Consider the following 12674-nt stretch of genomic DNA (forward strand, 5'->3'; position numbering starts at 1 on the left):
TCTCATTAAAATTGCCATATCAAAGAGAAGCCTCAGTTGGTGTGAAACTATTCTATTCCAAATAAATGTTTATAGTATGTCAGTAATCTGAGAACAGCGTGTGAACACAGAACAAGGGGACACAATCTGAAGTTAGTTGGGGGAAAGATCAAAAGCAACATGAGAAAATATTATTTTACTGAAAGAGTAGTAGATCCTTGGAACAAACTTCCAGCAGACGTGGTTGGTAAATCTACAGCAACTGAATTTAAACATGCCTGGGATAAACATAGATCCATCCTAAAATAAAATATAAAAAATAGTATAAGGGCAGACTAGATGGATCATGAGGCCTTTTTCTGCCGTCAGTGTTCTATGTTTCTATAGCCTGCTTAGCTTCAGAATACTGTAAGTGCCAGGAACTAATGAAACAACATTGATTTGTCAGAAATAATACAAATAAGCTTTTGTAAAAAGGGTCAATCAAATGATAGCTAACATTTTTAACAAATGTTTGAGCAGGAGTGAAAAATTCAGTGTATATATATTGTTCAGTGGTTAGGGAAGCAAAGTTGAGTGCTTTCATTTGAATAACTCGAGACTTTAAAATGTTGCAATCAATAAAGCCGGTAATAACCTCACTATTAGCCAACCCTTCAAAAAAGCCAGTCTTGAGATCCAGGACAGAAATCAGATTTCATAATGCTTTTTATTGCACACAATAAAAACATACTCATGCTAACTGACCTTATTTATACCACTATCCCAAAGTTAATTCAGGTCCAGAGCCTCGTAAATAAGCTCTTAGCATGAGAGCTAATAAGAGAACCTTTCCCAAAAGCCCCTAATAAATAAAGCTCCTGTTTCTTTAAGATGATTCTCTAAAGATATAAGGATGCAATAATCTTGTGAGAAAGCAGATAATAGCTTTTACCCCATTAATAAATTAAGCTGTTGCCCTAACTGTAAGCCCAGCGGTAGTACTCAAACAAAAAAGTGCAAATGTTCTTATATTTACCAAAAATTTAAAAAAGATATGTGTTTTCTTTTTAACTTCTAGTAATATTGTGGCAAAAAACCCATATGTGAATAATTTATATGGACAAATAGTTCTGGCAATCCAACTATTGTTTTATACATGGTTAGGATTACCAGATAGCTGAACAGGCAAAGGAAGAAGACACCCTGGTTATCCTTCTTGGCAACCACAACAAAAATTACAGTAAAAAACTGACAAAAAAGTTTAACGGCCATTTAATGTTATGCTAGCACTGAAAAAATGACTTATGACCAGTCCATCACAGCATCCCCATGGACAAATGATCAAAACTTAGGTACTTGGCAACTGGTCATGTATTTATGAAGGTTGCAGCATCTCAAAGTCACATGATCATCATTTACCACTTTCCCAGTAATCTTTTGAGAAGCATGTCAATGGGGGAACCTAAATTCACTTAATAACTGTATGATTCATTCAGCAACTGTGGCAAAAAAAAGACTGTAAAATTGGGCATGATTCACTTAACCATCCCATTGCTTAGTGATAGAAATTTAAATCCCCATTGTGGTTGTAAGTTGAAGACTACCTGTAATTGATTAAGGTCTTGTCAATTTGAGGCAGGAGCAGACAGCTGTGGGAAGGTACTAAGGTCACAGAGCTGACTTGGTTCACTTGCATTTAGCATTTATAAGGGAAATGCTGTGTCATTGAGAAAAGCCGAGGAAGTGACAGCTTGTTACATGCTCAAAAAAACTGGAGGATATTTGATTTGAAAGCTATGTCAGCCAGCCAGAGGACAAAAAAGACATGTCCTCTTTTTGTCTGTCAACTGGTAACCTGGACACTGTTTTTCTTGACTGCCAGTAGGATTTGTTTCATCTAGGTCGGGGTGTCAAACTCGATTTCATTGAGAACCACATCAGGGTTGGGCTTGACCTTGGGGGGTGAGCGTGGACAGGGTGGATGTGGCCAACTCAATGTCATTTGTGGTGGCCCAAACACTGCCAGTGAAAAAGGGCCCCCTATCTCCATTTTTTGTTGCAATGGCTTCTTGTAACCCTTTGGCCAATGAAAACGAGGAGTTCTGTTTTCCCCTGCAATCCTCTGCAGCCTGTGCCCCTTTCAATCTCTGTTTTCACTGGCAGAGGCACCATAGGCTGGTCCTTCGCTGTTTCCAGGGCGGCCCTGCAGGCCAGATCTAAGCACCCTGTGGACCAGATCCATCTTGTGGGCCTTGAGTTTGACATTCCTGATCTAGGCCAATCCCTGTTGTTGCATTCTTTAACTTTCTTTAAAGCTACTTTTGACAGAGTTCCTTGAATGTTTCTGGCAATTCCATACCGTTTACAAACTCTGTGACTGTGCTTCATTAAATTCAATCTTATGACATTCTACAGCATTTTTCATTTGAAAAGCCACTCCTTAAAAAAAAATATGAAGTTATTTTTAAGTAGCACTGGCTATGACTTCTCTCTGATGTTTTTGATGTTATTCTGTGATACCCAGAGCAATTATTCCATTTTAAAATGAAGCTTGGCTTTTTTATTCTATTGACTTCATGAGTTTCTCTATCTAATGTTCTTTAAGCAGGATTGTATTTTGATTCTAATGAACTGAAAGTCATTTTCATATTTTTTTTCTTTCTGTCTACATGCTTTTTTCACAACTTAAGTACTCTTTCTTGTAGTTTTAAATAGTTCAATTTTAATTCCCGGTATGTACAGTGTTCCCTCGATTTTCGCAGGTTCGAACTTCGCGAAAAGTCTATACCACGGCTTTTCAAAAATATTAATTAAAAAATACTTTGTGGGTTTTTTCCCTATACCACGGTTTTTCCCACCCGATGACGTCATATGCTATCACCAAACTTTCGTCTGCCTTTAATAAATATTTTTTGAAATAAACTTTAATAAATAAACACAGTGAGTAATAATCTAAATTGTTGCTAAGGGAATGGGAAAAGTATTTAAAGTGTTAAGGGAAGGTTTGTGATACTGTTCATAGCCAAAAATAGTGTATTTACTTCCGCATCTCTACTTCGCGGAAATTCAACTTTCGCGGGCGGTCTCGGAACGCATCCCCCGTGAAAAGCGAGGGAACACTGTATTTCTTAAACATCTCATTATTATTAAGGAACTTGGGGGACAATTTCATTTGCAGATTTTCCTCAATTGCTGCAACATGATGAGTAAAACTCAAGCATTCCCATGACAGGAAAAGTAACAGATGCAGCATATTCCCTTGAGACTTGTACTTTAGCCTTTGTGCTCAACATGCCTCACCCTGAAAAAAACAGATTTCTTAGAACAAGCAATATTAATTCAGAGCTCTGTTCCTTCCCCACACCAAGCAAATGCCTGCCAGGTTGCTTCTCTGGTAACTTCTGGCTTTCAAATGCAAAACTATTTTTTTATTATTTATATTTAAGAAGAGGCACTATAAAAAAAATAAACCAGAAAGTGTCACATACAGTAATTTTTAAAGTACTGGCCATTGACCAAAACTAAATAACTATATACAACTCAGTACCAAGAATTTTCTGAAGCAGTCCTAAGACTCTCCACTTCCATGCCACTATCTAACTGAGCCGGACTAATTAGATCTGCTAGTTGCAGATGGATTGGAAATATACAATTATGATACATCAGACTACATAAAAATAATTCATATTGTGTTCTTGAGTGCTGTGCAAAAATATACGTTTCTTGTTATTTAAAATACAGCAGTGGCAAATGATGCACCTATTTCACACAGTGTCTAGTAAAACATTAGGTATCTCCAAATTATTATATATAAATATCTTCTTTGTAAACCAATATGTCCTGATGAATGTCTATTTCAGTTCCGTTTGGGCTGATTGCTTTCTCCAATGATCAAGTTGTTTTCCTGGTCTTCAGCTAAAGCTTGCCATCTCTGCCGGTTCTTCCTGCAGCCCTCGAGCAAAGGGTAACAGGCTTCCGATATGTAAGTTAATGCCTGCAAAAACAGAGACATGAATTAAATTAATGGAAAGAGAATCGAGTTTTACGAGAGAGAGCCTCTGTCTCTCAGAGCTTGTAAGGAATAAATTAGGCCCTGAAACCAGTGTTGTCTGGCTGTACACTTTGAAATAAACTAAACATCTTTAAAATATGCTTTTAATGTTTTGAAGCCATCCCAATAGGTAATTACTGTCATCTGCTTTACACCTAAATCATTTTGAACAGAAAATGCAGTTTCTAATTCAGTACTAGCAGATAACTCTGGTACAAATAATTATGCCCTTTGACAGTTTTATACAAAATACCTCATAAAGCTGTAAGCAGATAGCATCAATGAATCCAACTTGCATGCTTGGGATTTTGTTTTTCTTTTCTCTGTTCATTAAATCCTGAGGGGGGGGGGATACAAATATTGCAGCAACATTAGTTCTAGTGCATTCAAATATGATTGCGTCCATCACCTTGTCCTTTTCAGTAAGGGGAGAATAGTCTGAATTTGTTTGTTTGTTGGTTTATTTATTTATTTGATTTGATTTGTATGCCGCCCCTCTCCGTAGACTCGGGGCGGCTAACAATAATGATAAAAACCAGCATGTAACAATCCAATCCAATACTAAAATAACTAAAAAACCCTTTTTATAAAAACCAAACATACATACAGACATACCATGCGTAAATTGTAAAGGCCTAGGGGGAAAGAATATTTCAGTTCCCCCATGCCTGATGGCAGAGGTGGGTTTTAAGAAGCTTACGGAAGGCAAGGAGGGTGGGGGCAATTCTAATCTCTGCGGGGAGTTGGTTCCAAAGGACCGGGGCCGCCACAGAGAAGGCTCTTCCCCTGGGTCCCGCCATACGACATTGTTTAGTTGATGGGAACCTGGAGAAGGCCAACTCTGTGGGACCTGACTGGTCGCTGGGATTCGTGCAGCAGATGGCGGTCCCTGAGATAATCTGGTCCGGTGCCATAAAGGGCTTTATAGGTCTTAACCAACACTTTGAATTGTGACCGGAAACTGATCGGCAACCAATGCAGACTGCGGAGTGTTGGTGTAACATGGGCATATTTGGGGAAGCCCATGACTGCTCTTGCAGCTGCATTCTGCACGATCTGAAGTTTCCGAACACTTTTCAAAGGTAGCTCCATGTAGAGAGCATTACAGTAGTCGAGCCTCGAGGTGATGAGGGCATGAGTGACTGTGAGCAGTGACACCCGGTCCAGATAGGGCTGCAACTGGTGCACCAGGCGAACCTGGGCAAACGCCCCCCTCGCCGCAGCTGAAAGATGTTTCTCTAACGTGAGCTGTGGATCGAGGAGGACGCCCAAGTTGCGGACCCTCTCTGAGGGGGTCAGTGACTCCCCCCCCCCCCAGGGTGATGGATGGACAGATAGAATTGTCCTTGGGAGGCAAAACCCACAGCCACTCCGTCTTATCAGGGTTGAGTTTGAGTTTGTTGAATTCAAATCCCAGTTCAGTTTCAGTAACCTATATAGTAATTGATAAGCCAGTTTCGTTGACCCCTAATTTCTTTAATTGCAAAGTAAATTGTATTGAGGAGGCAGAATCCATTAATGTTACCATAATATTGTTAATGGAGACTCTAAATGAACCAGGTCAAAATCCCATGAAAAAAAATCAATGTAAATGGAAATATGCACTTAAATGTGACTTCATCATGCCTTTGGTCTCAACAGATCATTTTTCATAAGGCTTAAAGTTAATGCTGACTGGTTTATAATAAAAAAAACCAGACACACATGTATTTTCAAGTTGTGGAGCATATATTCAGATCACACAAACACACGCCAAAATCCCTTTTATAGAAAATATATTTCATATCAACATTCTGTCTCAGAGAATTCCCATTATAATAACTCAGTAATGACTTCCTTTAATGTCAGACAAAGCGCACATAGAGCATATTCTTTGGAAAGCACAAATCTTGGAAATGCTAGCTAAGTCATAACTCTTCTTTTCAGGTCCATTCATTCTACATACATGTTATCCTAATTTTACAATTGCAGTATGAAATGCCTAGTTACATCCTATAGAAAATACAGCACAAATTCTATTTACCACTTTATAATTGATATTTTTAAGTATTTTATAGATGGTGTTAAACAACGACAAGATTTTTTCTTTTCATTTTTTTTAACGTTTAAATATAAAGATGACTTCTACTCTGAGCGGAGTGACTGTAGCTCCCCTAAGTGTTGCATGTTATGTATGTCATGTTTGGCTATGCAATTTAATAAAATATTTTTAAAAAAGAAAGAAAATACAGCACAAATTCAATATCAGGTTTTCTTTTCACTGCAATTTTTCAAGGGAGATGGAACATATTGTATATTTAATTACAGACTCTCAGTGTTAAATAATCAACTACTGAGAAATCAAATGAAGTTTCAGTATATCTGAAATGAACATCATTGACACCTTAAATGCTAGTTTGAAACATGATGGTGATCACTGTTTGGAGGGCATTGACACATACACACAAAAAGTTGAAAGCTTGGGGTTTTGTTCAGGCTCTTTGGAAACTATTAGACATTTCATGTTTCAGTAATAAACTGATCATGTTGCAATAAAGGACAAAGAGGGATCTTTAATGCTTTCTGAGCTTAGTTGTTTTCTTGCAGATATTTAATTACCCAATGATAAGATCATCATTGCTCTTTTCAACCTCTCAGTTCAACCCTTCATTTCAGACCTGAGCTACAAATATTGTCTTTTAATCATAAAAGATAAAGAATTATTATTATAATTCTTACATTGGATAGAAATACTTGATTCTGCATGAAATAATAAAAAATGTGGTATAAAATAAATTTCGAGAACAAAACAATCTTAAAATGTTGTGCTTCTACTTACCGTGGGTTCAATGTTAAGTTCTTTTCGTTCTTTATCTCCTTGGTCGAAGAATTCTGCAGCTACAAGCTCAGCAATCTACATGAAAGAAAATATTTATCTGCTATCTTTTTCAGTAAATGTAACGATGGTCTTTTTATCTAGTATAGCATAGTAGTTAATATATTGATGTGAGAACTAAATTCCTGTCTCTATATCATTATGGAGCTCCCTGACTTTTTCTAGCCACTTTCTCTTAACTCCAATGGCACACTAGGGATTTTTGGTTTAAAATTAGCAGGCAAAACTTAATGTCACCTGAAACTCTAAAACAAATGGGTAGATTATAAATAAAAGAAGAGAGAGAAAGAAAGAAAGAAGGAAGGAAGGAAAGAATGAATGAAAGAAAGACAGAGAAAGAGATAAATTATGCAATATTTTTAATGCTGCCTTTCTAAGAATTCTTACCCTGATTTTAATGTGTCACATTTCATTGCAATGTCAGCTTGTACAATAATCTGCTAGGCAGCAATTAATATCTGTGCCAAATGCACAGTGGGTTCAGATGGGAAGAATAGCAGGAACAGTATGTTCAGGGAAATAAGGAATCTGATCAGGCTTTTTGATAGATACGTACCCGCTGCTGAACTGGCCATGGTTTTGTTATTGCTGATAAGTCACATGCAGTCATCAGCATTGCCCTGTAAAAATGACAAAGCCATGCTTTTACAGAATATATTTTGAAAAGCATTCAACCTCTGTAACAAAATAAGGATATTTGTGATACCACAAATTTCATTGAAAAAACAAAAAACTTTGGAAACATACACATTTGTTATGCCTTGAATGGCTGCAAATGATACTTATTATTGCAGGACTTATAATATTAAAAAGAGGGCATAGCTCCTTTTCATAGTGCTATTTGATTTTTTCCTACTATTTATTTTCTTTCTCTCTCTACTAATCAGTCATAGATTGCTGTGTTAAGTGGCCATTCCTAATTCATAATGGTAGAGTATAGTGAGTGTTTATTTTATTTTATTTTTTTATTTTGTCCAATACAAATTGAAAGTTAAAGAGAATAAAAATGTGTAGTAGTAAATATCAGAGAAGGGATAGAAGAAGAGATATGAAAATAGAATACATCAATGAAGAGTAGAGGTAGGATATATGGATGGGAGAAAAGATATATAAAATATAGGAGAGACAATTGGACAGGGGACGGAAGGCACACTAGTGCACTTATGCTCGCCCCTTACTGACCTCTAAGGCAGCGTTTCCCAACCAGTGTGCCGTGAGACATGGTCAGGTGTGCCGCAAAGCTCCTAGGGAAGCTCCATCTGGGCGGGGCGGTGCCGGTGCCTCTGACCTGGAGCTCCCAGTCGCAACTGTCCCCCGGCTACTGCCCGATGCCACTGTTTCCGGCGCTCTCCTGCTGGGCCCCAAAGAAGGAAGCCGGAAAAAAGGAGAGCTTCATTCTTCGTGCCTCCTTTTTCCCGCCTTCCTTCTTTGGGGCCCAGCAGGAGAGCGCTGGAAACAGCGGCATCGGGCAGTAGCCGGGGGACAGTTGCGATTGGGAGCTCCAGGTCGGAGGCACCGGCACCGCCCCGCCCAGATGGAGCTTCCCTGGCGTCAGCGGCAAGTGTCCTTTGGGGCCCGGCGGGAGGGTACCGGCAGCGAGAGCAGGAGGGCGCCATCAGCAGCGGCACCAGGTAGTAGCCAGGGGATGGCGGTGGCAAGAGCTCCGGGGCGGAGGCACCGGCAGCGGCACGCCCAGCTGGAGCTTCCCTAGCGGGGGTGGCAACCAATGTCCTTTGGGGCCCAGCGGGAGGGCACTGGCAGTGGGAGCGTGAGGGTGCCGGCTGCAGCGGCCCCAGGCAGTCGCGGGGAGATGGCGGCGGCAAGAGGGAGCTCCAGGGTGGAGGCACCGACGGTGGTGGTTGGACATGCTGCTGGACGCCGTATATGCTGGCGCTGCAGGGCTGGCACTGGCTCGCTGGCTGGGCCGGAGGTGCCAGCCCCATGCCCATGCCCAGCACAGTGCCAGCATATACGGCGTCCAGCAGCATGTCCAGCTGCCGCCGTCAGGGCTCCCGCTCGCAGTCAGACGCTCTGCCGCCACCCCTGACTACTGCCCAATGCTGCTGTTGTCGTCATGGTGTAACGAGTGAGAGAGAGAAAGAGAGAGAGAGAAAGAAAGCGAGATAGCAAGAGAGAGAAAGAGAGAGAGAAAGCGAGATAGCGAGACACAGAGAAAGAAAGATAGCAAGAGAGAGAGAGAGAGAAAAAAAGAGATAGCAAGAGAGACAGAGAGAGAGAGAAAAAGAGAGATAGCAAGAGAGGCAGAGAGAGAGAGAGAAAGAGAGAGATAGCAAGAGAGACAGAGATAGAGATAGAGAAAAAGAAAAAGAAAGAGGCAGGGAGAGAGAGAGAAAGAGAGAGATAGCAAGAGACAGAGAGAGAAAGAAAGAGATAGCAAGAGAGACACAGAGAGAGAGAGCAAGAGAGAGAAAAAAAGCAAGAGAGAGAGAGCAAGAGAGGGGGAAGGAGGAAGAGAGAAAGACATAGAGGGAGGGAAGGAGGGATAGAGAAAGAGAGCAAAAAAGAGAGGAAGGAAGAAAGAAATAGGGATGGAGAGAGAGAAAGAAGGGAAGGAAGGAAGAGAGAGAAAGAGGGAGGGAGAAATAGAGCAAAAGGGCGGAAGAGAGAGATTTTTTTTTGTCCAAACTTTTTTAGGGGCTCCCTCCTCAATGTTCCCCAGGATTTTGAAAATATGAATAATGTGCCGCGGCTCAAAAAAGGTTGGGAAACACTGCTCTAAGGAATCTGGAGAAGTCAACCGTGGAAAGTCTAAGGGAAAAATGTTGGGGGTTGACACCACGGAGTCTGGTAATGAGTTCCACGCTTCAACAACTCGATTGCTAAAGTCATATTTTTACAGTCAAGTTTGGAGCGGTTGATATTAAGTTTGAACCTGTTGCGTGCTCTTGTGTTATTGCGGTTGAAGCTGAACTAGTTGTTGACAGGCAGGATATTGCAGCATATGATCTTGTGGGCAATACTTAGATCATGTTTAAGGCGTCGTAGTTCTAAGCTTTCTAGACCCAGGATTGTAAGTCTAGTTTCTCCACCTTAGGCTTCAACTCCCAGTTTTTCCCAGCTAGCATGCAGTGAGGGGTGACTGTATCCGTAGGGGACATGTTCATAATATAGTCCATGCTTAAAGCATTCATGAATATTCCACATCTAGCCTAAACCATTACAGTCACTAATTTACATAACTATATGTCACTGTAGATCACACTTTTCTTTGCTTGTCTCTCTCATATAATTCATGAAAGCCAAAAATTGTTTTCCTTTTGATGACTTATATCAAGCTGTCTATAAGTCATGCTGATGACTTATAACTGCTGTTAACAATGCTGGGTTCTATAAAACTTTGTCCCATTAAAAGAGAAAAAAAAACCTTGAGGAAACACTAAGGTTCAGTGTTCTGAAACCAGATTTGTACAATTTACGGACTCAGACTGCGGTCAGATCTTTATCCTCAATGGCTATTTCTGACAGTTGAGTCATTCATTTATCACCGATATTAACAAGCAAGATAATGTGTTGCAAACGCTCATGGTATGTTGATTGGTCAGTACTAAGTGAAACGTCAAAACTCCCATCAGGCCACATATATAAGAGCATAGAAACCATCCCCAGTTTTTATATACAGTGTACAATAAAGCAAAAGTCTCCTATATCCATAATAAATCTCTGATTATTGTTGAAGGACTAACTTCCTGTTGTAAATGTAAACTTACTACTCTGATACAAAGCAAAACAAATATTTTTTTCTGAAAGCTTAAGAAACTCAATTTTAACAGATCACTGCTTTTAAACAATAGACTTTCATCCAAAGCACAATATGGTATTTTGTCAAATCATGTTGGGAAATAATCTTGTTTAGCAAATAATATAAGACCTTACCAAATAATTAGAAGCAAGGAATTTTACACATATTCATGTACTTTTTATTCTGCCCAGCCCAATCATCCAATGAAAGCAAACCCAAACAATCATTGCTAACTAAAGGGAGAAAAACCCAGACTAGATGACAATAATGTCCTTAAAAAAACTTACAAAAATAATTCTTTTTGATAAAGGTCTTGTAGGTTAAACTGATTATTCCGCAGAAGGTCAAAAAACTCTCCTCTTCTTCTGAAAAGCATACAAAATTTAAATAATAATTATTAAATGCCTGAAAAGGAAAAATAGTACAATTTTATATTTTTTAAAAAGAAAGGAGAAAATCCACATATCCAACCAGAAAGTCTAATTACAATGCAATAATTTCAACTTACTTTATGTATAGTGCTAAATCGGTGGCAAGAATAGCTTGCTTGATGATTTTCAATGTTGCCTTGTATTCTTCAACAGAAAGAGCACTGAGAATCTGATTGCCCTTGGTCCAAAAGAAAACAATGGAACATTTATGACAAGTATACATTGACTATAACGATACAGTAACTTTGACAGACTCTTATTAAATTCTGTGTACTACATTATTTTCTTCTACACTTAAAGCAAAAATATTGAATTTTTTAAAACTCAGTTATTAAAACTCAGGAGGAAGAAAACATAACTAAGTAAGGAGTTGGACTCTAAGAAAATATAAATTCTTTTTTTTAACTACAGTGATCCCTCGGTTAGCGCGGGGGTTACGTTCCAAGACCTCCCGCGCTAACCGATTTCCGCGTTATACTGGATGCGGAAGTAAAAACACCATCTGCGCATGCGCGCCCTTTGTTCCATGGCCGCACATGCGCAGAAGGTGGAGCGACGCAAGTTCGGAGGCTGGCAATGCAATGGTGATTTTTCCGGGCTCCTCGCCGCTACCCACAGGGCAGCGCTGGCGGCCAATCAGCAATCAGTATGACGTCATCGGGCGGGAAAAACCGTGGTGTAGGAAAAAAAACGCGGACTTATTTTTTAATTAATATTTTTTGAAAAACCGCGTTGCAGCTTTTCGCGCTAATCGAGAACGCGCAAATCGAGGGATCACTGTACTTAGTTGAGAAAATGTAAACAGCTACTACTGAGTTTTTCTCAACAAAATCTTTTTAAAAAGCTATTTTTATGTATCTATATTTTTGTGCATACTGCTGACATTGCCACATACAGCATCAAAAATAACAATAACACACAAACACACACACAAATTGTTGTAAATTTTCTGATGGAAAAAATACATGAAATTATTCCAGCTTTCTTCTGCAAAAAATAGAAGTGGAAAAGATGAAACAGAACTTATATACACCTAAACCTGCTATTAAATATTAATATTTTATTGCCGTACCTTATTCTTGTACAAAAGTGAACAGAGAAAATGAATATGTACAGTTCAATTACAAGGAGCAGAATTTTCTGACATTGTCTCTTTGTGCTCTACCAAATCCTTATGCTGTTCTAAATTCAGCCAGGATCTGGCACAGCTTCACCAACAAAGATGTATTATTTAAATATGTTCTGCTTATATAATTTCACTGACATTTTGCAATGTGTTTAACATAGCTTATGTATAAACATCTTGTTCTGGATATCTGTCTTTAAGCTTGTAATACAAGTGAATTTGATTTTCAACTGAGAAAAAGATGGAAACAAAAGTAACAGAAGGAATAAGAGTTTCATACTGAGCTGAAAATATTTTGTAACTTTTTGTTTGGTCATTATCAAAGTTCATTAGAGAGAATAAAAAAATGATGTACAAGTCTCGCCTCTAGCTCACTGCTTCCACAAGGTTGGAAATTTTGCTGAAAGAAAGAGTGCCTTAAGGTTCCTTAGAACAGTGTTTTTCAACCAGTGTGCCGCGGCACACTAGTG

At 39.2% G+C, this 12674-nt stretch overlaps 1 protein-coding gene across 7 annotated transcripts in view; it reads right to left on the reverse strand.

Annotated features, from left to right (window-relative positions):
- Window positions 1–669: 669 nt before the first annotated feature.
- The window catches only part of PDE5A (phosphodiesterase 5A), a 145289-nt gene continuing 133284 nt past the window's right edge, over window positions 670–12674 (reverse strand). For 6 of the 7 annotated variants that reach the window (XM_070757677.1, XM_070757676.1, XM_070757673.1 and 3 more), the window contains exons 16-21: window positions 11156–11256; window positions 10935–11012; window positions 7444–7507; window positions 6831–6905; window positions 4266–4349; window positions 670–3955 (exon numbers count right to left, since the gene is read on the reverse strand). In XM_070757677.1, the coding sequence (XP_070613778.1) occupies window positions 3818–3955; window positions 4266–4349; window positions 6831–6905; window positions 7444–7507; window positions 10935–11012; window positions 11156–11256 (540 nt within the window). In that variant the 3' untranslated portion in view covers window positions 670–3817. The remainder of the gene's footprint in view (window positions 3956–4265; window positions 4350–6830; window positions 6906–7443; window positions 7508–10934; window positions 11013–11155; window positions 11257–12674) is intronic. The other variant, XM_070757671.1, reaches the window with a different exon arrangement.

The sequence above is a fragment of the Erythrolamprus reginae genome, chromosome 7 (assembly GCF_031021105.1).
Source record: "Erythrolamprus reginae isolate rEryReg1 chromosome 7, rEryReg1.hap1, whole genome shotgun sequence".
In the NCBI taxonomy this organism is placed as follows: Eukaryota; Metazoa; Chordata; class Lepidosauria; order Squamata; family Dipsadidae; genus Erythrolamprus; species Erythrolamprus reginae.